This window comes from Pogonomyrmex barbatus, unplaced genomic scaffold (genome assembly GCF_055798465.1).
Source record: "Pogonomyrmex barbatus isolate J1 unplaced genomic scaffold, ASM5579846v1 scaffold4, whole genome shotgun sequence".
NCBI lineage: Eukaryota > Metazoa > Arthropoda > Insecta > Hymenoptera > Formicidae > Pogonomyrmex > Pogonomyrmex barbatus.
In genome coordinates, this window is record NW_028297138.1 from 12,542,078 (window position 1) to 12,568,345 (window position 26,268).

General features: G+C 33.6%; 3 protein-coding genes across 14 annotated transcripts; 1 reads left to right on the plus strand and 2 right to left on the minus strand.

Annotated features, from left to right (window-relative positions):
- Window positions 1–934: 934 nt before the first annotated feature.
- Window positions 935–16,548, minus strand: Chd1 (chromodomain-helicase-DNA-binding protein 1). Of its 6 annotated transcripts, none has more exons than XM_089081025.1 (24): window positions 16,413–16,548; window positions 13,542–13,654; window positions 12,151–12,435; window positions 10,742–10,930; window positions 10,495–10,664; window positions 10,250–10,413; window positions 10,001–10,160; window positions 9,587–9,899; window positions 9,299–9,506; window positions 8,944–9,224; window positions 8,108–8,834; window positions 7,761–8,006; window positions 7,434–7,604; window positions 7,172–7,292; window positions 6,932–7,086; window positions 6,478–6,836; window positions 6,032–6,266; window positions 5,922–5,960; window positions 5,622–5,738; window positions 5,304–5,531; window positions 4,844–5,173; window positions 4,215–4,750; window positions 3,925–4,038; window positions 935–3,836 (listed from the first exon to the last, which is right to left on the minus strand). In XM_089081025.1, the coding sequence occupies exons 1-24, from the start codon at window positions 16,416–16,418 to the stop codon at window positions 3,617–3,619; spliced, it is 5,487 nt and encodes a 1,828-aa protein (XP_088937151.1). In that variant the 5' UTR covers window positions 16,419–16,548; the 3' UTR covers window positions 935–3,616. The 6 variants fall into 6 exon arrangements, with proteins under 6 accessions (XP_088937151.1, XP_088937152.1, XP_088937150.1 ...); XM_089081026.1 differs by having other exon boundaries at window positions 4,221–4,753; XM_089081024.1 differs by having other exon boundaries at window positions 4,215–4,753.
- On the minus strand, window positions 14,360–21,310 carry Cdc37 (cell division cycle protein 37). 7 transcript variants are annotated; one of them, XR_016140196.1, is made up of 6 exons: window positions 21,099–21,309; window positions 20,415–20,548; window positions 19,881–20,325; window positions 19,447–19,752; window positions 18,098–19,373; window positions 14,360–14,838 (listed from the first exon to the last, which is right to left on the minus strand). XR_016140196.1 is itself a non-coding variant. In XM_011636412.3 (5 exons), exons 2-5 carry the CDS (start codon window positions 20,462–20,464, stop codon window positions 19,137–19,139), a joined length of 1,038 nt encoding a protein of 345 aa, XP_011634714.1. In that variant the 5' UTR covers window positions 20,465–20,567; window positions 21,099–21,310; the 3' UTR covers window positions 14,360–19,136. The 7 variants fall into 7 exon arrangements, 2 of the variants coding, with proteins under 2 accessions (XP_011634714.1, XP_011634705.1); XR_016140197.1 differs by having other exon boundaries at window positions 18,094–19,373; XR_016140195.1 differs by having other exon boundaries at window positions 17,737–19,373.
- A 228-nt stretch (window positions 21,311–21,538) lies between these two features.
- On the plus strand, window positions 21,539–26,024 carry INTS7 (Integrator complex subunit 7). Its single transcript, XM_025217889.2, has 14 exons — window positions 21,539–21,690; window positions 21,774–21,940; window positions 22,066–22,385; window positions 22,470–22,694; window positions 22,811–23,060; window positions 23,135–23,208; window positions 23,315–23,460; window positions 23,528–23,873; window positions 23,970–24,229; window positions 24,325–24,525; window positions 24,590–24,683; window positions 24,759–24,862; window positions 24,950–25,454; window positions 25,671–26,024. The coding sequence occupies exons 2-14, from the start codon at window positions 21,850–21,852 to the stop codon at window positions 25,938–25,940; spliced, it is 2,886 nt and encodes a 961-aa protein (XP_025073674.2). The 5' UTR covers window positions 21,539–21,690; window positions 21,774–21,849; the 3' UTR covers window positions 25,941–26,024.
- The last annotated feature ends 244 nt before the right edge of the window (window positions 26,025–26,268 follow it).

Genomic DNA, 26,268 nt, shown 5'->3' on the forward strand with positions numbered 1-26,268 from the left:
TAAACATTTAATCTCAACCTTATTATGTACAAACAATAATTTAAGCTGATATGTTTTTAAAACAACAGAATGTCATCTATGATCATCTTATTATATATATTTAAATTATTTTTATTTATTCCAAGGTAAATATAATTAAATATAATTTTCGTTTTTTTTTTTTAATATACATGACACAAATGTGTGATTCTTTTTATTATAAAATTCCCATTTTACCTTGAATCATTTATCTTATAAAATAATATATATACATGTCTTATATATGATTTTCTTATAATATTTAGGATGGATATGAGGTATGGGGAGGGATTAGGGTTTGTATGCGTGTGCAAAAAAAAATATATATATATATATATATATATATATATTTACACAATTTTTATAACAAATATTTTCAATACATGTTTCTGCTTGTTTTTAAATTATTTTTATTATATATATATATATATATATATATATATATATATATATATATATATACATACATACATACATACACACAATATTATAAGTTTATACAAAAATCACAAAAATAATAGTTTAAAATCAAACAGAAAAACGTATTGAAAAAAATTTTGTCATCAAGATTTGTGTAGAAATTTTATATTTCTATTTCTCATCAGAAGCTATTATCTCAAATTTAATGTTATGTTTATTTATTTGCTCAATCAAAGATGTCTTATCGAATGCAGCATTAGGAGTAAATATTCTGCCGCTATAAAGATATAATAATGAAAATATATATAAAAATAAAAAATTATTTTTTAATTTATTATGTTATAACTTTGTTTAAATTTTCAAAATAATAATAACTCCAGCGTTACATTTAACAAGTAACTGGTAAATTTACTAATCAGATATTTTATCAATTTCATTGATTTTTTGCAAATAAATGTTTTATGATTGTGTTTCAGAGACAAATAACGCTCACCACTACCATGAAAAATTTTTCTGCAGATATATTTTCAGAAACGCAGAGCAATCTACAATAAAGATAGATAAAATACGTTGTTATAATCGCTTTACATGTCCAATATATGCACGATATTAAATTCTATTCCGCTATCTCGCTTTATATTTCACTCTCTTCGATTCGATATTTACAACTTCCTTTCACCCCCCCTTGTTTCATTGTTGTACATTTTGTTGTACATCATTCCTCGCAATTGAATGATTGTAATAAATTATAAACAGCTTTTACTGTCTTGCAAATGAAAATTTGTAGGTAAGCAGGCAGATTCTTATTGCCATCCAATAATGTTAATCAAACAAAAAATAATAATTACATTCGTTTCTGCTTTAATCTGTATAATTTTAAATATGTTTTTTTGCTTCCTCTATATATCACTGTATATATATATATATATATATATCACTATTTACACAAATGCACATGAAAATTGCAAACTCGGCTTCACGCGGACGCGTAAAATAATCTACAAAATAATTTATTTTATACATATTGATAGGATATAGTATTTGCATGCAATATTGATAGATCAATCGTTGATTACAAGCTGACGTACATTCTACAAATCGAGAAGTCCGATTTTTCTCCTTTTTCTATGAAATATAAAATTTTATAAGCCCTTTTTTACAAAAATGAAATATTTTCACTTGCTGATTCTTGATTGGAGCAAATAATTAATTCTTATATTTTATATTTTAATTATCACTTCATAATCACTTTAGATTGCAAGTCGTTTCAGTTGAAAAATATTATTAAATGTTTTATATTTACGAAAGATGTTCTCGGTTATAGATAATATAAAACTTGTATATGAAGGAATCTTCTGCCTTTTTTTCTTCTTTTTAACTGAAACCAAATTGAAGTAGCAAATACTTCCTCATATTATGTTAAATAAAAAAAACGTAATGCTGATTAAGTGATTTAACAGTTCGATACGAACGGAGTATAATTATCGATCTTATGCTAATATTTACAAGTATGTCACATCGGTTATGTAGCTTCAGAATACAAAACTATGATACGTAAAGTAATGAACGCAAAAATAGTATATTCTTACCTATCTCTATTTTTTTTTTAAATCACAAACGCGTCAGAAGACTATCGAAAAAAGGGTGCGATATCCAAAACTGTATTTCCGTTGTATTTTGATTTGCATAACAGATTACGTTCGGTGATTGCTGGATTAACACACTAATTGTCCCTGCGATATTTCGGTAACAAGTGTAAATAGATTGATTCACAATACAACTTTACCGTGCATACCGGACAATTCTGTATATTCTCTGTAAACCATAGATGTTCTTTTGGTTTCATTTTTAATAAAAATTTATATATTGATGATTAGATTTTGTACAATTTCATATGGACATCGTGCTACAACGCAACTATGTCCATATATCTACTGTAACGTCATTAAAATCAGATTGTGTTAGCATAGAGTCAGCTAATATGGTACCCTCATCTGATCCTCAGATGAAAAACAGTCAAATTATTAGATATCACACTCGAGGTGATTATGTGCGCGAGCTATATTTTTAAACTGAATATTGATTTTATGATATAATATATATAATAATGTAATCATTTTATGATTATATAATTATAATTTTATATATAAAATCAGTGGAAAATGCAAAATATATGCGCGTAGCACGGAAGCAATTCACTTATTTTATGTAACAAAAGATGCAAAAGATACAACTGAGGATGCGGCATAATTGATGATATCAATCTCGAGAGTAGTTTAAGTGTAGCCGTTTAGCGTTGTAGAGTATTCTAGAGCGCGCGACAGTATAGAGTATCAAGATTTTTGAAAACATTGATTTATTTATGCATGTATTGACAAAGTTATAACGCTAATAAGACCATCAATTAAACCGCATCCAGAGCTAATATTCTGTACAAAATATTGGCTCAGAGCTGTATACAATATTAAAAAATATACATATTTGTAATTCCAATAATGTCATCGTTAACTAACTTTTTTTTCATTTGCACGATGATAAAACCGAATTCGAATATTTAAAGTAAGATAGAACAGTTTTACTAATAAAAAAAAAAATGTAAAAAGTACAACTGTGCTTCGGAATTGTAGAATCCAGTTATAATTCTTCATAATTATACATATGAAAAATTGCAAAATAATTTTAAATAATTTAGTAATTAGTATCGAAAATTGAAGAAAATCGTACCGATATACAATTCTCATTAATATGTACTTAAAAAGAAGCAAATACATACTGTTTGCTCGTTCGCATTTTTCAACATTCCTCGATGAATTCCAATATACGTTTTGATATATAAAAATTTCTTTTCTTATTATGCACTGAAGATATAATTCGATCTCCCCCGTTTTTCTTTTCTTTGCACAATCTATGTATCTGTTTCTAACAGGGAGTACCATACACATCCTAGACACATCTTCGACATCATTATTATTCGCATATAATAAACATCAGAATAATTTTTTATACATATAAATACAGGTATGGTGCATGCTCACAGAAACATCGTACACCGTGCGCTCAGTATTTCTCCCACGTAGAGACGTGAGAAAGCAAATGTCATCAAAAACGCTTCCACTCGCAGCAAAATTATACACAAAACGGTTTGGATACCGTGTCACAACCGAGGAAGAAAGAAGCACTAGGAATTGGCGTTTGGCGGCGGTGGTCTTCTATCGTAATCTCGTCTGTAATCTTTGTTGGGTCGCCAATCATTGGAGTAACTATCTCCCGCGTAGCCTCGGCTTCTGAAATGACCCGGTGCAATATCCGACGGATAACCACCACTACCACTGCTACCACCATAGCCACCTGGTCCATATCCGTAACTTGGTGGTCCCGACGAATATCGATAATAATCACTAAAATTATCACATATAAAAAATCGTACATATTGAAACAAAGTTCGCAAAATAAATCAAATTTCTCGACAAAACTGTTATTACTCACCTTCTTTTGTCATTCATATGCATACCACGATCTCGATCTCTATCTCTATCTCTGTGATAACCACTAGACATTCGTCCGTAAGGATCGAAGCGATCACGCTTGTGCTCTCCGAATCTGAGACAAAAAATTGAGAAAACAATTAAGAAGCAACCGGTAACAAAAAGAACAAGGATCTCTATTAATGTTTAATGATTAAAATATTTTTACAGAAATTAAATTCAAATCAAACTAAATCTAGAGATACTGAAAAATATTTTTGACATATATGAATGTAAAAAGTACGAGCTTACCCGTACCTGCCGTCTCTAATATCTCTTCCATCTCTGGATAACCAATGGTCATCTTCCCTACTGCCACTGTAATGTCCCATGTTGTATCCACCATCTCTCCTAATTCTGTCGTCCTTGCCTACATTTATCCTATCAATACCTCTGTCGATATTTCTGTCAGCACCTCTATCAGCACCCCTGTCATGCCCCCTTTCTCTATCTCTATCACGATCTCTATCCCTTTTCATATCTTTGTGCTTCGATTCTTTTTGTTCTTTATGACGTGATGTGTCTGCACTATTAGTGGTACTTGATGTGGAATTTGGCGTTGACGTTATAGGTGTAATTGTAACAGCACCGATAGTAACTGTAGATGTGCTGCTGATATTGCTGCTAACACCGGAAATACTCGAGAGATGTTTCTTACTTTGTGTACTACTGTTCGAGTTCTCCTCGATATCGTCGACTTTACGTTTCGTTGCTCGGCTGTCTTTATTACCGCCCTCCGTTTGTTGCTTGTCAAAATGTTTTTCGTGAGACACTTTTTCACTAGATTTCTGCTAAACAAAATGGAAAATAAAAGTTTCATCCGTTTCTATACTTCCTGTGCAATAAACAAAAAAAATAATAAAATTAAATGCATGCACTACCTTAGCAGTATTGGAAGCATCCTCCTTTTTGTCAGGGCTGGATATCGCACCGCTATTATTGTCGCCACCTTGTTTCACTAGATTCTTGTACATTCTATAAAGCTTTTTTGCCTTGAAGTTCGTAAACTTGGAAGCAAAGTACCATAGATTGCTTTTCCATTCGCTGATTTGTTCGGGGTTCTTGTATTCTGCCAGACATGTGTTGATATGGTTACCGATTTGGTAGAGACACCGACGCGCGCGAGCAACTCGCTCTTCTTCGCTCAGAGACATATCTGGTGTATCTAGAGCCTTTAACGCCTTCTTTACTGGTCTCATCTTCTCTTTACACTGTGTACAATAAAATAATATATTATACTAATAGTTTTTTCTTCATTTCTTGCTTTTTATGTACATTTTATTTAGAGATTGCAAAAAAAATATATATATAAATCTATAAAAAAAAAAAAATGATATTAACTTCATCAAATATTGGTGGATCTAATTCACCAATGACGTCGACAGCTCTTGGTTCATTATTCGCAGTAAAATGCATAGGACCTGCAGTTTGCTTATTCTTTTTCACTTTTTTGTTATCTTTTTTCTCCTTTTTGACCTTTTTATCCCTTTTCTTTTCATCAGATAGATCATCAACTTCTTCCTTAATTTCCTTCTTTGTACTGTTTTCATCTTCTTTTTTGGCTGCCGACTATAATCATAAAACATGCATACATACATATAGATATATTTTATATTTATATTTCATATAAATTCACAATCTCTTGTTTTTAAAATTTACTTTGTCAACTCTGGATTTTGATTTCTTATTTTCGTCTCCAGAACTATCATTATCTTCCACAATTTCTTTGGTAATTGCCGTTTTCTCCTTGGGCTTTCTCGGTTTTCTTATTCGTGCCTGAAATAATTGATTGATTTACAGATGCAAATTAAAAGATATATATATATATATATGTACACATATACACACACATATAAAATACAATTAATATTATAATTTACATTGTATATAATTCTTTAGTACATTACGTTTGTCAAGATATGGTAAGGAATGAAGGGATGGGAAGGATTAGGATATTACCTTGCATTCGGTTTCTAATTGTAGGAGAAAGACATAACCCTGTTGAAATAAGAAAAAAAAGATCGATAAAAAAACATACTCATTAGCATGTAATATTTAAGTAATCTTACCACTCCTAATTTAAGATCAATTTGCTTCTTCAAAATCTTCAAGAGATATTCCGCACGTGCATTCACACGTTTGAGTTGTGCTTTATTGCCATTAGGAGAGATCTTATCCCCGAGTTCCAAATTGATATCTGTTTTTATCGCTTCCCATGAACCCATGCCGTGCTGATAAATGCCCCGTAATAGTTTAGCATCATCCTCAGATGTCCATTCACACTCAAAATTCGCCGGTTTTAATCTATAATAAAAATATTTTTAGTCTTTCACATCTAATTTAATTTTAAATGCTACTTTTTTTTACAATTTTGATTAAATAATAACAAAAAATTAAATAAGATGAATATATTACAAATTTTATATATATATATATATATATATATATATTATATATTATATATTATTTATATATATATATATGTAAATCACACTATAATTAGTTAAAAACTCACTTAATGTCGAGATGCCAATTCGCACGTTGCTCAGGATCAGATGGCAGAGCTTGTTCCAAAGGTTCGAGTTCTTTAATCGCAGCCGAGAAAGATTTCGCATTTACCATTACATTGCCTATCTTAAAAGTCGGTCCTCGTCCCCTTTTACGACCAGGTCCCTTGCTTTCTTCTTCGCTCTTATTTTCTTTTACGGCATTCTCAAACTCTGCTAAACATGCGTCGCATCTAGACATCAATAATTCACTCAAATAGCGCAATTCTGACATTGGTTTTTCTTGTAAGTCAGCATCAGTCGCGATATCATCTAATCGCTTCAAAGGCGCCGGGAACTTTTTATAACTCTTGATAAATCTTCGTATCTAAAAAAAAATATATATATATATATAAAAAAATATAATATATATATATATAAAACAATACGCAGGAGAACAATTTTATATAAAATAAAACATACCTCAACATCAGTAAAACTTTTAATATGCTCACGAGGCATAACTCTTGGTCTACCTCTCTTTTTGGGTCTTTCGTCATCACTACCTTCTGCCTCACTACCCGATTCCTCATCGTCTTCGCTATCATCTTGCACTTTCTTTCGCTTTTTGTCTTTTCCTAAAATTAAGTATTAAATATTAAGTATAAAGTAATATCAATGCATTTTACTTATATATTTAAACATGTGTTTCTAAAAATATACCTTTGCTTTCAAGTTGCTGAAGAGTTTTTCGACTTCTTGGTGGCAGATAAAGATCCTCCATTTCTTTCGATTTTTCTTCTTCTTCCACCTTTCTTCGAAAATTCTCTGGAATAATTTCCGCCTAAAGCACATAAAAGGATATTAAATAAATGATCATTTTTATATATATATATATATAAAATTATTAATTACAATATAAATAATATACTTATTTAGATATTCAAAATCCATAAATAAAGATCAAGAAAATAAAGATTCTTACCCAATCTTTACTTTCATCATCATTATCATTTGGCTGATTAATAGGTTCCAAGTCTTCTTCAAATGCTGTTTTAAAACTAGCAACTTTAAAAGCAGACAACAATTCGTCGCCAACTGTTGTCGGCCCCTCGTCTCTCGTTTCAGCTCTTCTTAATATCTCATCAACATCACACTAATAACACAAAAATACATACATGATATGTGTGTGTGTGTGTGTATATATATATATATATATATATATATATATATATATATAAATATTTTTTATACAAAAAAATATTAATTGTTAATTACATCAATAAGCTATGATATATATTGACGAACTTACAGCTGGTTCTTCGTCTCCGTCTTCTTCATCTTTAAATAAATCTTCGGCACCAAATTTTAAAATAGCAGTCAAATCTTCCTTGTTGAACGGATTACTATTGGTCCCCGCATTTTTTTTATCTAATACTGTCCGTCCGGTTGTATCCATTCGCTGTATCACTAAATGGTCCAAGACCATTTTCTGCTTCGCACGTTCTACGATTTCTTCTTCGACCGACTTTTTGGTAACCAATCGATAGATATTTACCTATTTGTATGACAAACAAAATATAAATTTGATTTGATAAGAGTGAAGCTATTTGAAAATTCATACAAGTGAGCATCAAGTTGAAACAATCGCTAGCGCACCTTATTCTTTTGTCCTATTCGATGCGCTCTGGCTTGAGCTTGCAAATCATTTTGCGGATTCCAGTCAGAATCGAAAATTATCACAGTGTCCGCAGTGGCAAGATTAATGCCAAGACCACCCGCTCGCGTTGACAACAAAAAACAAAAATCTTGCGATCCTTCGGCATTGAAGTGATCCAATGCCTGTTTTCTCAGTTCTCCTTTTATACTTCCATCTAATCTTTGGAATGGGAAATGCCTCCTCTGCAGATATTCACCAAGAATATCTAACATTTTGACCATTTGACTAAATATCAGTACTCTATGTCCTGTGTCGCGCAATCTCACTAATAATTTATCCAGAAGCACTAATTTACCAGAACCACGAATTAATTGCTGTAAATAATTTAAGTTGGACTTTTCCTTTTCGGCCTCGATTGGTTTCGTAAGAAAGGCATGATTGCAACATTTTTTCAATTCAATAACAATATTCAAGAATGTCGTGGTAGAACCCTTTACACCTTTTCGCAACGCTTCATAATTTTTGGTTAAAATCCACTTGTAATATTGTTTCTGCAAAGATGTCATTTCTACTCGTAAGATCTGCTCGACTTTAGCGGGCAAAGATTTCTCGACGTCCTTCTTAACTCGGCGCAGGATAAATGGTTCCAATTGTTTATGTAACTTGGAATATCCCTTTTGTGCAGCATTGTCATGTTGTTTCTCAAATTCTTCCCAAGAAGTAAATCTATATCCAAGCAGTACAATAAAAATAAATACAAAAAATAGTGTAATCATATACTAACAAAATCATACTTTTACATATACTTTATATATCTAGAAAAATAAAAACTAACTTTGTAGGCATAATGAAGTGTAGTAAGGCCCACAGCTCTTTCAAGCTATTCTGTAATGGAGTGCCAGTAATCAATAAACGATGATTGGTATGAAACTCGCTAAGAGCTTTGTATAACAGGGAATCGTCATTTTTTAATCTATGAGCTTCGTCCACTAGCAACACCGCCCAATTTAAGGCACCTAATAACGCTTTATCCTTAAGTACTATCTCGTACGTCGTAAGTATGACGTTAAACTTTAGTCTCTTTGAACCTCGGTAGCACCATTCGTATTCCCTAATCTGAATTTATATAATTTAGTTAGAGAAATTTAGCAAGTATCAAGTATTGCAAAGTGATAAAAAATAATGCTTACAATATTACGAGAATTGACATCGCCCAAGTAAGTGACGAAATTCATGTCAGGTGCCCATTGAGACATCTCTCTTTGCCAGGAAGTCATTGTCGACAGAGGAACTACTAATAAAAATGGCCCATGAAGTTGTTGCGTATGAAATAAATAATAAAGGAAGCATATCGTTTGGATTGTTTTACCAAGACCCATTTCATCGGCTAGTATAACACTAAAAATGTAGATAAATAAAATAGGTTGAATAAATATATAAATATAAATAATTTCAAGATTATTAAAAGTTTTATATACCTATTTTCCTTGCACCAAGAATGTATCATCCAATTAAGTCCATCCATCTGATAATCTCTCAATACTAAGTCTTTCTCTTTGCCCATGTAGGCGGGTTGTTCGTTTAATTGATAAAATTTAGGTCTGGATTTAAGGACTTTACAATGTTTACTAGGTGTCCTTTTAGAATCCTCTCTATCGCGAAATTCTTTTATTTTTTCTGGCCATTTTTTAACTATTAATGTTCCATCTTCCCATGTAGCATCGGCATATGGTAAACTCTCCCATTTACAGAAATAATCGGGATGTTCTGAGTCTGGTTTCTTATAATCAGCTAAACGAAAAAAAAACACGATGGTTCATAATAATTTATATAATAGAAAAAAAGAGCATTAAATATTATTTAATATATTTTTTAAATAAAAAATTTTATACCAATAATTCTTTCGACATTGTTGTAACTTTTTAGAAGATCTTGTTTAAGTTCCAACTGACACTCTAAATAATCTAGTTCTTCTGGTTCAGCATATTCTCTCATCTGCTCGATTCTACGTTCACGTTTGATAAAATTGTCTAATTTCTTCAATCCCTTTACCTAATAAATATAAGATTATATGTATCTCTCGATATTACGATTTAATGAGAGCAAGAAGATTTAATGAAAGCAATATCATAATGCTGTACTTTTTGTGCTTTTAATGATTCCTCCGATTCCCACGTGTTGTGTATGTGAGACCAGCCTTTCCATTTTATCAAATATTGTACTTCGGTTTCCACGTTACTTAAGTCATCGGGATTAGGGTCGCCGTTTTCTTCCACGGCATAGATTGTTGTTACATTACCGGTAACTACAAGTAATTATATCATATATTTATAATTTATCAGTTACTATTATAATCAATGTATTGTGTCACGCATATAAAACCAACCTCCTTTCTTGCCTATCCTCTGTCCCAAAATTTGTTCAATAGTTTCCGCATTGTCAGGCTCTGTTGACGCAGCATTTGATTCGTCAACTTCGACCAAATCCTCGCTATCGGTACCTTCTTCACTTTCCTCTTTGTAACTAACCGCCGTACCCGTTCGTCTACTAACTTGTCTAATAATTAAATATAAAATGTTATTGAATTCTCTGTTTCATATACCTTTTTTGGCAATTTTTGTCGAGACACAAACCTTCTATTATCATCACTGTCAAAGGAAGAATTTTCAGAAGATTCAGAAATATGTTTCTTCCGCACTCTAGTTTTCTCTTTCGCTTTTTGTGCCGCACGTCTGTTTAGAGATTTGCTAGGTGGAGGCCTACGATTTTCAGTTTCATCAGATTCTGAATCCGAACTTTCTGTATTCCACGAATTGTGTGAACTAAAACAATAAGTTAAACACATAAGACGGTGCGCCTATTATATCTAATAAATTCGTATTTATAATTATTTATTGAATGTCATTTAACTAAAAAAAATTATGTTGCTAATTTACTTTTAATACTTCAAAAAATTATTTGTGACTTTCATGAAAAACTTTCTGTATATAAGCAATGTTTTCATACATACAAAAGAAATATGAAATAATTTTCTAAAAATGATAATTAGAACAGAGATAAAAGATAAAATAAAAAATATTTTTAATTATTATTTATATATTATTTAATATGTTCTATAAACATTAAGATATTTATAAAAAATAAAGTTATAATAGGAAAATAACGGATATATGTATAGCAATCCATATATTTCACATAAAACACATAAAAAACTTGATGTCTGTTAAGTTTTTAATAACTTTAAGATATATAACATAGAGAACGAAAAAAAACTGCATTGTAAAAATAAATTGAAGAGTGTAATAAGCAGTTATGTGCAAAACCAAAGTGAAATTCGATTAGTGCAAATGAAAACACTTATTAATATTTATAGTCAAAAGTACGCCTGTATATGCATAAATATATAATATAAATTATACGTAAATAGGGCGATGGGGTAAAAGTTTATTAAATGTGGAAATGAAAGTAAGTAATCTTTTGTTGAAAGAGCGTCAGACAAACATCGCAACAAATTCAGTGATCCACATATTTGATGCATCGTCAGATAACTACATTAAAATTACGCGACATTACGTAACGATCAACGTTGATAAGTTACTGTCGCACGCACAAATTATTTATAAATTTACGTGTAAATATGAATAAATTGACAATAATCCACATGGAAATTAAAAGAAATATAAAATCGAGTTGTTGTATATTGCAAATATACATGAACGGAAGTAATACCTATCCGTATTACAACGAAATGGTTAATGCATAAGATGTATTGATGTAGCGTTGCAAAAAATATGCATCTCTTATAGAATGAAAAATAAAGCCAAAGTTCAAGATATACAGGCCAATTGTACACCGACTAGCTACATCAGCTACCAAACAATCACGGACTCGTCTTATCTCTGAGCTAGCATGTAGCAGTTTATTCGTAGAAATAATATGCAGAATCTTGTGATTGCGGTAGCCCGCTCAGCCGAGTTAGACATCGATCGTTACCGACGAGTCGACCTCTCCTCTCCTCCCCCGACGATTTTGTCGCACTTACCCTTTCTTCTTAAATTTCTTGCGACTGTCACTGTCGCTCTCGCGATTCGTCGCGAGTCTGTCAGGCTCCTTCCTGGAACGCCCGGATCTCCTGATGCCGTATATGTCAGGATTCTCATCCCACTCGCGACTAGACTCATGTTTAACTCTAAGCTTTGCTTCGGTGCTGTGATTCGAGCCTTTGCTCTGGAAGCTATCGCTTTGTGCAGCGGGTGCATCCGACTTCTCCGACTTTTCCGAGTCGGAGCCTGATCCAGAACCGGAACCGCTCGAGGAGCTAGAGTCGCTGCGTTAAAAGCAGCCAGGCAACGTTTTATTTCACTAATTATGTATAGATGACATACATTGATACAGCATCTCGAAGTATTTGCTCAGAATAATTAACAGCGATAACGTAATGTTGGAATAAAAAGAAATTAGATAGAAAATTAATTCAGATAGAAATTACGTGGTAATAATTATTATCTAATATATTTAATTAAGATTCTATTTAGATTTCATTTCCTCTTATCTATTCTGTGACAAGGACAGATTTTCTTTTTAGTGTTTCAAAAAGCTCTAAATAATTTAATTCAAAATATAAAATTCTTTTTTATATAAATTCTGTATAAAGATGTCATTATATAAAAATAACGCAATTATGTATTAATAATATAAATGTATAAAATTTTAATCACACTAATTAAATAAAAAATGTGCACGATATAAAAAATATAAAAAGCTGTGTGTTCTACCATATATGCACATTAATATACTTCAGGATGTTTAAAACGTGAATATTATCTTCCTCTGATTTTATAAATTTTGCATCAATGCATTTCTGTGTACTTGATATGTTGACTATTTAAAAGTATGTCGACTAACGCTACGAATATTACAGCTTATCTAACACTGTATTGATACTCGAGTACAAGGAAGCAAATGTCTTAACATACACGTAATGTAATAAGGATTGTGTGCTCACAAAGAAAAAAAACCCAAAATAGGGTACATAAAGTTAGCAAAATTATCAAGACATTGTTAGTGCTATATGAAGCTGTAGCAATACACAAGTTTGCAAGTGGCACTGATTTTGAGAAACCCTTACACATCAGAGAACCTGATATGCACTTGTACTCAGCTCCAATTTAGCTTACGTTAATATATCTCCGTAATTATATAAAATAAGATGAATACTTATCTCGAAAGTATAATAATAAATAAATATAAACAAAATTGAGCATCTAAATGGCAATTCTTTAAATTTTCGAAACTTGTTTAAAGCTAAACAAAAATCAAACATTTTTATTGAAGTATCTTTCCTACCAGGGAAGTATGTAATCTCGCTGATGCAAGTTCGTGTATCAGGTCTCGATTTTCAGGGAAATGAGCCAAATCCCTGTCCATACCCACCTTTCAGATCCCGATCCCGAGCCGCTGTTGCTGCCGGAAGAGGAGCTATCGCTTTTGCTTTCATTCTCGGAATCGGATCCGGATTCTTTACCGGATTCGGATTCCAATGTTTTCTGGAAGTCAATCATATCGGCCACATGTAATTGCGATTTTACTTTTACGTAAGATATCGTTCGCCGCGTGTGTTGTTTGGAATAGTTCGCCTTCATCTCCCACCCTCCCTCCCAACGCTTATCGCATTATTAAACGCCCTACATTATCATTTATATTAAAAAACAAATCTTTTTATTCTGAACGGATGGTACAATTATAAATACGGCAAAGAATAGCAAGCTAGAAATTCGTGATCGAAGAGAACGGTAGGACTTTTTTGCGCATCTTTTTATTTTCTTTGATCAGTCCGCCAGCAACTCCATTAGCACGAATTCCTCCATTTTGTGGCCGTCGTCCGCCATTTTATCTTCTTAGAATAGCAAAACGCAATATAAGATATTTTATAAAATTATCGCTATCTTCTTATATTTGCACGATGGTTTCGGCCTAGGTAAAAGCGTTAAAAAAATTATTTGCATCGTATAACATTTAATATATTCTTTATATTAAATTTCGCAAGAGTTTCTTCATATTTAACAGGGAAATATTTATCCACGTTCGTTCGAGTATTTGTAAAATTAAACGCAGACGGAATATCTTCCAAGTCAACACGTTTGTACCAGTCTATCGCATACTGCAGTCGCTTATAATGTTGATTGTATGAAAGGAATTTATTTGGAGATGCTCAACAAAGGTTTGGGCACTGATAATGAACAACAGAAATCGTCATTCAACAGATCATATGTTTATTAAATATATTTTAACAACTACATATCTCAGTCTTTAATGTTTGATTAAGATATGTAAATGTATACAGAAAAATGTATGTATAACTAATAAATATATTTATTATTATTATCTAATTTGTAGCAAATTAGGTAAATACTATATGTTATATATTAATTTGTATGTATTTCATTATCTTCGAACAGATCAAACGAACAAATTAAAATATTGTCAATATTTTAACTATAATTATATTAATATTTATATTTATCACTCTTTGTCATAATTATTTACATCTGCAAATCTATATCACTGGTTATAATAATTATAATCAAGATTCTCGTTACAGATATGTTGAAAAAAAGAAAAGAATCCGAAAGTTACAAAAGTAAATTTTTTTCTTGCAATCAATGCAGAGTTTTGTTTGCATACCTACATTAATTGAATATACATAGAGCGTAGGTTCCTTGCTCTCTTTCTGTAACAAACATTAGTGATATATGCTACATTTTCAACCAAGGCATCACATTAGACAGTGATATGTATGATTAAATATTAAAATAATCTATACTGTAGACTATAACATATAGTGCTGACATTACGAATTATTAAAAATGTATGAGAACAAGATGCATTTTTAAAATTATATATTTTTATAACAATATAAAATTTTATATATCATGATGAAAAATTGTATGACTCAATGGAAAAAATTGAGCTCGGATATTGTTAAACAAATAAATTAATTTTAATTTATTCATGGGGTAATGTCCAATCTTATTAATGCATTATGATGGTGCAAAAAATACATGTTGTTAATTATGAGAAATAAAGTGTGAACACAAATGAACGCAATATGGAAGCAATAATTTAACTGCTCACTATTATTTATGGACTTTTATATATCTGTTGTAAAAATCCATGGAAATTTCTGTATGTTACATGCATGTAACGAAATGTCCAAGAACTACATAGTTTTAAAATTTTGCACAATTATCTTCATATTTCTTTGCATAAATATCTTTATATTAATTTATCTAAATGCATTTTAACTAACCCCATTACTGCTTCAAAAATTACAAAAAGCTTTTTACAAATGAATGAATAACAAGTATATAATTGTTTTTGATATTATTTTCATGACATATAAAGACAAATTCCTTATCAAATTGAATTAAATTTATCACAACACACTGCAGTTTTATTCCAAATATTCTTTGCAGTCATAATTCTCACCTCGTGCAACAAATGCAAAAGAAATTTGTATTTAACAACATTCTAAATGACATAAATAGAATTTTCCAATATAGTCGAAGGTTATGAAGCCCCTTGATGGATCCAATGTATCTGTCATGTGCCAAAATTATAGATTTTTTACTGAAAATTTTGAAAAGAACTTTTAAAGGTTAAAAAAGTAAATCATTTCTGACGTTACCCCGATGAAAATGCATCGAAATCACGGGCATTCATCGCGAGAATTGTGTCGCACATTCCTAGACACCAGGCAGGACTGTGCGCGACAATATTCGAGCTCAATTTGCGAAAATGGGTACATTTTCGATTTTTAAATAAGTATGACGCCAGGCCGGAGGGAAATGTGAGGAATCGTTTGCGACGAAAATTAGGATGGTACAACGTTATTTTCTGTGAAAAATGTCAGGTTGACGCGATGTAAACAAACCTTATAGGTTATTGAGGGCTGGGAAAGTGTGTGAAGTCGCGGAAAATTGTGGCGAGGGTGGCAAAAGTTCCTGAGCCCGGACGGTTCGAGAGACCCCGCCCTACGCGTAGAACCCTTTGCGGACAGACATCCGGGGTTTTTTCGCGGTTTCGAGAGGTTTTTGTTGAACGTCGGTACGCGGAAACGCATGTGGCTACGCGATTTGTCCCTGTTCCAAACAACACTGCGGTCGCGACGCGCGAATGCACGCGGACGCATCGAACGCAGGTAGGACGCATCGGTGAGGCGTCCTCGATGAGAATTATCGCGAAGATTAACACGGATAAAATCGCGCCCGAATCTCGGGGGTGTCCGGAGGTTGGCACACTCACCTGCATGGCTCCGTCTACGCGTCGCACCGACGACCCACCAACGTTATCACTGACGCGCGTTGCGCGAATCCGCGTCGATCCCCAATCGTACAGCACTGTCACGCGTACACGTGCTCGCGATATCAGGCCACGTTTGACACCGCGAGCCCCGACATCGTGAGAAACTATGCGAGTATCGTGCGCTATATGGTCACGGACTCGAGAGCCAGACCGCCATTTTGTGAACCCGACTTGTGCTTCTTCGCCCTCCCCCACTCCGCCGTATTCCCGTCATGCAACGCGCACGCCATCTCGTCACCCTTTCGCCCCCGCCACTCACCGCTGCCAATCCCGCGCTGCTGCGGCGCGAGCGTGGCAGCGCATTGGTCGAGATCGAACGGGAGACGAGCCGAGAGGACGCACACGTCGCGCATGACTCAGGCTGGCGTTCGTGCTGTAACATGTGTGCGCGTGCGCACCGGAAAAGCGTCTTGTTGGAGAAACGTAAATTTCTCACGCAAGAAAGACTTGAAAATTTTACACGATGCGACATCGCAATGGGAGGCAAATTAAAATCCGGCAAAATTCATCGCTCGATTTTTCCCGCACAGATCCGACGATTCGCACGCGAGGGATCGAGCAAAATTTGACGTAAGACACGACACCCGAAACGGAAATCGAACGCAGTTCGTTGTACAGCCATTTTGAGTAGTCGCCAACGATTTTACCCAGAATGCGCGGCGTCACATTCCTCTTTTTCGATTATCTTATCGTCGAGTTCTACTTTATGCGCGCGACCAACTAGTTGCCGAGAATAGCGCGGCAGTTTATGAAAATGCCACGTTTTCGTGGGAATCCCCTTACAAAAATTTTCATACATTCCAGAAAACGAGTTTGAGATTGATAGTCGAAACGGTCGCTCCGAACGAGGGAACAATTACGTAACACGTAGACGTCGCGAAAGACCATCATGGCGATCAATAACGAAGCAGTTTTAAAAGGCGAAGGAGAAGGCGAATTTTATGAATTATTGATTTTTTTCGCGAAAATGATTTTACGCTTTAAAGGCTAGAAAATCGCGTAATAATTGTTACCGTGATGACCCGATGTCGATGACAAGACGATTTAGCTATTCAAATCGAAATAAAACGTCCAATGAACTTTCTAGATCGAGGTAAAGACTCTGTCACGAGGGAACGAAACAATTTCAGAAAGGCTCGCAGCGCGCGACACAATGTCAAGTTATACGTACCGTACAGACAACGAATTTTTCGAGCTCAGGAACTCGCGCTTAACTCTAGCACACATTCCTCGTTAAAAGCAGGTAGGAAGAGTCCACACTAACCGTTGGTCAAATGGATCTGAATGGACCGGCTCTAGAACGCCAAGCTGGCCGATGTCGCCATGCAAAGTGCGTAAGCGAGGATGAGACAAGAGCGGAGCACGGCAGGCTGGTTTTCCATTAGGTGTGTCTTCGGACAAGACGACGGCGATTGTGCGGGGAACGGACAAATAGACAGACAGACGGGCGAGTGCCTCTCGCGTTCTCAGAGGATTTCCGAGCGATCGCGTGTCGCAACGTTGCGAAAACAACGCCAACTGAGTGGCGCGCCCCGCCCGTCCTAATGGAAAGCCAGCGCAGCCGTCTCGCAGTCGATGAGACTGTCGTATCGTGGTGAGAATGAAAGACGAAAAATATTACCTACACGTCTGTGACAACGCCGCGCCGGAAGAGGACGAGGTGCCTGCGCTTCCGGTATATGTACGCTGTTGCGACTCGATCGAGAGCTCGATAAGCGCCGCCTTTTAAGTTCGAGCTTAGTGGCGGGTTTCTTTAAATGTGCTTCGCTCTGAAGATGCTTCTGTTTATTCTGAAAGTTATTACAGGTCCATAAATTGAATTAATGATTCTATTTAACAATAGTAAAATATATAAATATATATACATACAATGTATACAGTAATAATATAAAATTATAATTAACAATAATAAGATTAAAAAAAAGGTGTTTTATATAAATTGTGATATTTAACTGGCTTGACTTCATAGACGGATTATTACGAGCAAACGCGTGTTAAGTAATATTCTCTTTACTTGAAAAATTAATTTCTTTTTTGTTTTTAATACGAAAAATTCGAGAAAATGATTCAGATTTAACTAAAAAATTGTAGGAAAATTAAAATTGAAAACTAAATGATTTTTTAAAACAAATATTACACATCTTATAATTTCAACGGTATAACAATTTCGGTATATATTTGATTTTATTTACATAACAATGTTGTTCCCGATTAATATACAATATTAGTGTTATAGGAGGGGATGTAAAACATCGAAATAATTATAAATTGTGGTTAACAATATATATGTACATTACATGGAAAGGCAATTTCAATAGTAATACAAATCATACACGAAAGTGAGAATTATATAGCTTCAACACTAATATTCATACTACTCAGTTACATGTTTCATACACATGTGCCAAGTTTTTTATTTATGAAACGACAACTCAGTCTTATGAACTAATTCAGTTCAAATTAACGGCGTGCCAACGTGATATCACGATGACGAAAGAAAAAGCTGATGGAGATAATAATTGTATATTGCCAGAATTCGCAGAGACAATAATTTTATTAATAATTACCCGTTTTAGATTATGTAAAGAATAAATGATGTGTGTAAATGAGATACTGATTTTCATTGAGTATCGATAGGATGCAAGCACGCTCAAATTAAATGCGTTACTCCGGATCTGGTGTTTTTCCCTCATCGTTTTGCTGTTCTCTTTTCTCCTTCTCTTTCTCCTTCTCCTTCTCTTTTTCTTTCTCCTTCTCCTTCTCCTTAGCTTTCGCATCAGGAACCCAAAGACCACTGTCAACACAACGTTTCATGTGATATGTTGCCTCTTCTTCCGGCATCGCCTCTATCGTTCGTTGCAACAAAGGAATATCTTGCGTCTCAAAACATTTTTGTAAAGACTGAAATAGAAACAAAGAATTTTTAAAAAATCTCTATTTTTTAATATTATATAATGAGACAAATTTTAGTTACCTCTGGAAGACTTTGAAACACTTCAACCGGATCGAGTCCACCGGGACCTAAACGAGCTTTCCTTTCCTCCTCCTCGGCCTCTCTAATCGCATCAGCCACTTTTTCTGCTGCTCTCTTGCGTATTCTATCCTTAAAGGCGTTGAGTTCGTCATCGAAGGAATTCTTATACTCTACTTCGGCATTCTGAATGCGACTGAAAAAGGAGCCGACACATGCCCGCGGGTCAATGTCCAACTGCTTGGACAGCTCTAATATATATTGCATGCATATGCACTGATGTGCAACATGCTCCATCAAATTATGTTTCTAAAAAAATATACAACGAATATTATATCAATTATTATATTTATCAATTATTATATTTATCAATTATTTAATTTCCTTGTTGAGACATTAGATAGTATAGCAATAAAACGATTGCTCGTCAAACTTACTTCTTCCATTTCCAAATTGATACACCAGATGACCAGATAGTTTGCCGTATTCTCGCAAACTAAATATGAATGTTCCTGTAAGAATTTCTTGCTGTCATCATATCTCTTTAACATACCAAATGATTTCAATTCCTTCTCATGCTCTTTAACAAATTGCTTCATTCGTTTCTCTTTTTCTTCATCAGATAGGTCAGAATCATCATTTTTCCTAGGAGGCTTCTTATTTATTACAGTTTTTGTAAAACCATCTTGTCCAATAGTATCTATATTCCATGGTGTCAATCTTTCCTTCTTTTCCATTTCCTTCTCCAGTTCATTGATCTTTTTTTCCTCTTCTTCCAAATCCTGAAGAACTTTTTTCAATGCAGTTAAGTCAGCCGAATCTTTATGTTCAGTTTCTAATTTAGCTAGTTTCTCTTTTGTATCCTTAAGTTTTTGCAATGTTCTAAAAAAACAAATATAACAAAAGTTAGCCTAATTTTATATACAATAGAGAAAACATTATTTAACACATTTAATATATTCTAGTCATACTCTGCTTTCTTTCTCATATGTTCCTCCTGTTCTTTCTTGCGCTGTTCCATTCTTTCCAGTCGTGCCTGATGACGCCATCTGAATAACGATGGCGTATCAATGTTAGGATGCGTATCATCTTCATCGTCAGAAATCTAATAATAAGAATAGTATCTAATAACAAGAATAGTAACTTATCAGTACAAAAATATTTGAGTATATAAAATCAAAGTATTTAAATAATATTATTTCAATTTGTTTAATAAAAAAAATAAATAAAATAGAAATAAAATAATAAATAAAATAAAATAAAATAAATAAAATAAAATAAATAAAATAAATAAAATAAATAAAATAGAATAAATAAAATAAAATAAATAAAATAAATCAAATTCTTAAAAAGTTTATAAGGAATGAGGTAGATTATTTTGATCACCGAGAATTCGCAGTGAGTGATTTATGACGACGTTCTGGAAAAAACGCTCGATTATATATTCGCGATATATAAACTATATTCTAAAATAAGAGAATAAATGAATCGAATCAGATCTTTGAGCAGTTGACGTTTTGACAAAGCATATCAAATTTATCTCCAGTACAAGAGTTACGCGCCGGTCTACGACTTAATTTTGAGCTTCTTCCAGAATATTCCACTGGATCACTGGATCCGGAAGGAACGACCAATGTTATCATTATCATTCTTACTTCGATACTCTTCCATTTGCTGTAATCCACCATCGTATCGTCTGGATGAACCTGCTGTCAGATTACTTCTATACGAGGAATCCCCGAGCTTGGACTAATCCCTTCCTTGTTTTTTCCTCTCGCAACGAATGTCACGCACGGAAACCGCGGACTATCTCTTCTGTCTCTCCAATCGCTCTTGTCGAAACTCAATTGCCGTCTGTACTGCCGACTTGGCAGCAATCGCGAAGAAAGACGAAAGATGGCAGGCCAAAGCCAGATATCGATCGAGACATACGTTAAACACATATTTCTAATTATTTTATAAATATAGAGGAAAAAAATCATCATTGAAAAAATTCTATTAAAAAATAAAAATGTACGCATCTCTACGATAAAGAAAGTTTAATAAACATGACCAAAATATAAAAAATTATTATAGGTTTTATTAAGAAAATTCACGAGACGTGAAACGTCATCTAGAATGCCTTCGTCAGCTGGAACGTCATGATAATAAAGCCGCTGTTATGGCGGGTCAGTTGAAAGAAGAGAGACAAAATGAAATGAGACTTTCAATTGTTGATGAGGAACGAAATAAATGCTTGTTGATTGAGTAATTAAATAATCGACAGTTTTTTTTACATGTATGATTATTTGAATCAATTCCAACTGAGTGATTGATGGTGAACGTTTCAGATAAATAAGTTATACGGGACACGTTCTGTGACAGAACGATTGTTTAACTTTGCGTGTGATTTACTTTGTGAAAAATATGATGGGAATGAGACTGAATGCATTTAATGATACCGGACTTGGAGAACCCGAGCAGGATGCAAATACTGCTCTTATAGAGCTTGATAAAGGTTAATTTGCACTTGTCGATTTTTCTAACCTGCAGTATATAATTATTTTAAATGGGAGAATATTAGAAAAATATTGAGTAATCATATTACATAAAAATTTATTGTAATTACAAATGTGATTGTAGGTTTACGCTCTACCAAGACGGGGGAACAATGCGAAGCTATAGTACGCTTTCCTAGATTATTTGAGAAATATCCTTTCCCAATATTAATAAACTCATCTTTGCTAAAATTGGCTGAAGTATTTCGCACCGGGAGTAATTTCTTACGAGTATGGGTTCTAAGAGTGAGTCAGCAGAGCGAAAAGCATCTGGATAAAATTTTGAATGTAGATGAATTTGTAAGACGTATCTATAGTGTTATACATTCCAATGATCCAGTGGCCAGGGCTCTTACTTTGCGTACATTAGGCAGTGTAGCGGGCATTATTCCTGAAAGGCAGCAGGTAAACCAATTAGAAAGATGACAAGCTTTAGCTTTATGGAAATAAGTTATAATGAAGTTATAATGAAGTTAATTATTATACAAGGTACATCACAGTATAAGAAGATCTTTAGATTCTCATGATTCAGTTGAAGTAGAAGCTGCAATATATGCAGCTCAGATGTTTGCAGCACAGTCTAAATTATTCGCTGTATCTATGTGTAGTAAGATTTCTGACATGATCAGAGGTCAAGCGACTCCTGCTTCGATGAAATTGCAGCTTATACCGATCCTACAATATATGCATCATGACACTTTCACAGCATCAATGGTATAACATTTTGCATAATTGATGTTGATTGATTGACTTGATATATTCAAGTGATATATTTTACAGTGATATATTTTTTGGTTAGAACGAATATACATACAATTGTTTTATTGAAGGTAAATGAATTATGTATGGAGCTTCTTGCAAGTTATCCAGCAGCAGAATTTGTTAGGGTCACTTTGAGTGCGCTAAGCACTTTGGCTTCTGCAACGTTAATAGATGTACCGCAACAGGTTGCGTTATTATTACGCTATTTGCAAAATGACCCAAGACTGTCTGTTAAACGTCATGCCCTGTATCTTCTGCACAGTTTAGCTAGAAGAGGGGCACATCTCTGGCCACAGGGTGCTCTCAATAATTTAATTGGTATTATAATTTATCAAACATTTAATATTTATGCGAGTATGATGTAATAATTTAAATCAAATTTAATAATTTAGAGAGTACCACAACACTTTTGCAAGATGGTGCGGGAAATACAGATCTTCTTATTCGTACTTTAGATGTAATTGAGGTCAGTTAAGTTGATACAAATATTTTTAATCGATAATTATTTTGATAAAAACTTCTTTCACAATATATACTTATATGTGTAAACACAAATATTTGTTGAAATGAAGGTACTTAGCCAAAATGCTGCAACGTGTGATGCAAACATGGAGGAAAATAGTCCTTTATTGCAATTATGTTTAAATGCATGTTATTCACCTGATCCGTTTGTCGCAGTAAAAGCGATTACTATACTTTCTAGAGTTGCCTGTTATTGGTATGTATATTTAAAATCTTACTTTTTTAGATGCATAGAATAGACAATTAATACATTTTATTAACAGTTATCAAGAAGGATTGCCCGCTTATGGTATACAAGATGTAATCTCTTGTCTTGAATCTTTGATCGTATTATTGGCTCTGGATGACAAGCATCTACATCAATTAAAGGCATGTCTACGTTCGATAGTAAAATTATGTCAATCACAACCCAGTCATTGCAGTATGTTCGTCGATGCTATTGGTTCTACTCTTATCAATGCCAGTGCAGAAAATGATCAAAATGAGAAGCAGACGGTCGCACTATGCGAAGCTTTAGGTGCAATCGGTAGTTTAGGAGAGAATACATTACTTTCACTTTTACCAGACATTTTGATAAAGCTCAAACAAATCTCTCATGTACATACAAAGGTAAATTTGTATATAAATGATCTATTCTTTTTTTATCTAAAACGATTTGATTTATTAAACATATATTTTCATAAGATTCTATTTTGATTTGAGAAGGTAATGCTTTGTACATTACTATTCCAAATGGTGGCTGGAGGATATGAATGGAATTTAGAATGTTTGGAGGCAGTAGATAATGTTGTGAAAAACGTAGATGGCTGGGCGAAATATCGCATCGCGCGTAGCGCCGCAAGATACGGCCATCATACAATTGCTACTGAAATATTCAAAGGTTTAAAAGAAACTGTAGCATCGGAGCAGCTGCATTTTTGGCTATCTGGTTTAGAATTAGTTACAAAAGCGGAATGTTGTCTTATGTATGTTTTCTTTGTACTTGCTTTGTACTTTCAAAAGAATGATATATAATATAATTTTATATATTCTCTATTTATCTTACTCTAATGTGATACAGGAATAAAACAGAGGACGAAGAGAATATGAGTAAAGCCGAGATTGTAGAAAAGTTGAATGGCGCGATAGCGCGTTATGCAAGCGCTTGCGCGTCGCTCAAAGCCGCTAGCACTCCATTACGCAGTTTACAATTTCCAAGTGAATATTCAAAATTACGTTGTGAATTTTTGCAATCCATAGTACAGCTACTACATTCATGCATGTAAGTAATAACATAGTAAATAGGACTAAAAAATAAATAAATAAAAATTAAAAACTATTTTTAGATCGTTATGCACCGCACCACCACCCGCTATAGCTGTCACGGTTGTCATTGCAACAAAAGATGATCTTCAGAGATATGGACGCGTTACACATCAGGTACGACTTGTATAATTGATTACTGTAATATTTATAATACACATATATATATATATGTCATAAATTATTTCATAGTTAAGAAAATCAGCACAAGATTTGAAAAATTGTGCAGAAAATTATCAAAGGCTATATCAATCAGCTTTTGATGCTGATCCAGAGTCATTGGCAAATATTCGGGCGTATCCTTTTGCTAGAATAATTTTTGTCTCTTGTTGTCTTTGTTTAAGTACGCTCTTCTACTATTTACCTTAATTCATCTCGCGTAGATTACAAGAAATATGCCGATTACTTGCAAACAGTGTTGAACGAGTTTGTGGTGGATCTGGTATTTCAATGTATCAGCAGCAGAATGATCCCGTGAATTTTCATTTCGGCGATTCGGTGGAGATGCGACAGTTGGCTCGTTGTTGTGCCGAGCTGCGTCGATTAGCACCATCCTGGGTAGGCAGTGATGGCAAGAGTGGAGCTATCAGCCACTTGAGAGTCAGTTGTTTGATGTCACAAGTGACATTGCTCGCCGGCGGAACGATGAGATTACCGATCCCACGGTACTTTTTCCAAACTCTGCAAACTACTAGTATTAAGCTATCAGTGTCGCCTCAACCGCGTGTTCTCGGTGAACCAGTGTCTGTGCCGCAAGGTAGCCAACTAGCGCTCAAAGTCGAAGGAGTATTGCGACATGGACGACGAGCATCTCTCTTCCGCTCTGTCGCTGCCGTATGCATTTCTATCTCAACAACGCCACCTTCAAAAATAAATTCTGATCAAAAGGTACATAAAACTAAAATTTTGTACATTAATTTTTAAAAATTAAATTATTGCATTTTTAAATGACAAAATATATAATAATTATGTTAATAGAAATATTGAATATTTCTATTAACTAATATATAAGAATGAATTAGGAATGAAAAAAGCTAAAAAATACACTGTTACATTTAAATAATAATATTAAGTGAATAATAATATTAATGCATTTATTTGCAGGATTCCAATATAAACGAATTGCAGCAAACGGTAATACCTCATCGGGATTTCTTTGCTTGCGAGTTTTTACTGTCTTTAGGAATACCTGGTCCTACGATTGTGCCACCGTGTGCGGTTGGTGCAAGTACTGTTCCAGGTAGTGGTGGACAATATCAGATTACAGCAAGCGCGAGTATACTCGATAAGGATGGCAATGTGTGGAAATGTGGTCCGCGTTCTACTCTGCCCGTTAGAGTACATGAAGAGCCTGCGAAGAGGAAATTACCCTAAGACACAATATAAATCCCGTTATGCAATATTATTTGATAATATTTTTATATTTAAACGAATTTTAATAAATTGATGCTGTTTTAATATCTCGTAACTTTATTTTTATTTTTAGACATTATGCATTTGCAATTTACGATCTGACGATTTATCAATCACAATTTTATTTTTAACTAATTTTTAACTTTGTTTCATTATATTACAATTTTTGTAATGCGTTTTTTAAATCGATATTTAAAATTCAAGAATATCGGGAAATGTGTGGAATATCGAGAACGTGTATCTAACTCTCTTATAATTGCCTGATGATAAATAATTTTTTGAAAGCGCG

What these genes read in the sequence shown, in the direction of transcription:
- Chd1 (XM_089081024.1), bottom strand. An exon ending in CAATGTCGAAAGAATTATTG is followed by an intron (nt 9,900 to 10,000) that starts GTATAAAATTTT and finishes TTTTTCGTTTAG; the next exon opens with CTGATTATAAGAAACCAGAC. An exon ending in ATGTCAATTCTCGTAATATT is followed by an intron (nt 9,225 to 9,298) that starts GTAAGCATTATT and finishes ATATAAATTCAG; the next exon opens with ATTAGGGAATACGAATGGTG.
- Cdc37 (XM_011636403.3), bottom strand. Translation starts at nt 21,131, where the DNA reads ATGGTGGATTACAGCAAATGGAAGAGTATCGAA. An exon ending in CATATGAGAAAGAAAGCAGA is followed by an intron (nt 20,326 to 20,414) that starts GTATGACTAGAA and finishes TTGTTTTTTTAG; the next exon opens with AACATTGCAAAAACTTAAGG. An exon ending in TCAATTTGGAAATGGAAGAA is followed by an intron (nt 19,753 to 19,880) that starts GTAAGTTTGACG and finishes ATATTTTTTTAG; the next exon opens with AAACATAATTTGATGGAGCA.
- INTS7 (XM_025217889.2), top strand. Translation starts at nt 21,850, where the DNA reads ATGATGGGAATGAGACTGAATGCATTTAATGATACCGGACTTGGAGAA. An exon ending in GTACTTTAGATGTAATTGAG is followed by an intron (nt 23,209 to 23,314) that starts GTCAGTTAAGTT and finishes GTTGAAATGAAG; the next exon opens with GTACTTAGCCAAAATGCTGC. An exon ending in CAGCTACTACATTCATGCAT is followed by an intron (nt 24,526 to 24,589) that starts GTAAGTAATAAC and finishes AACTATTTTTAG; the next exon opens with ATCGTTATGCACCGCACCAC.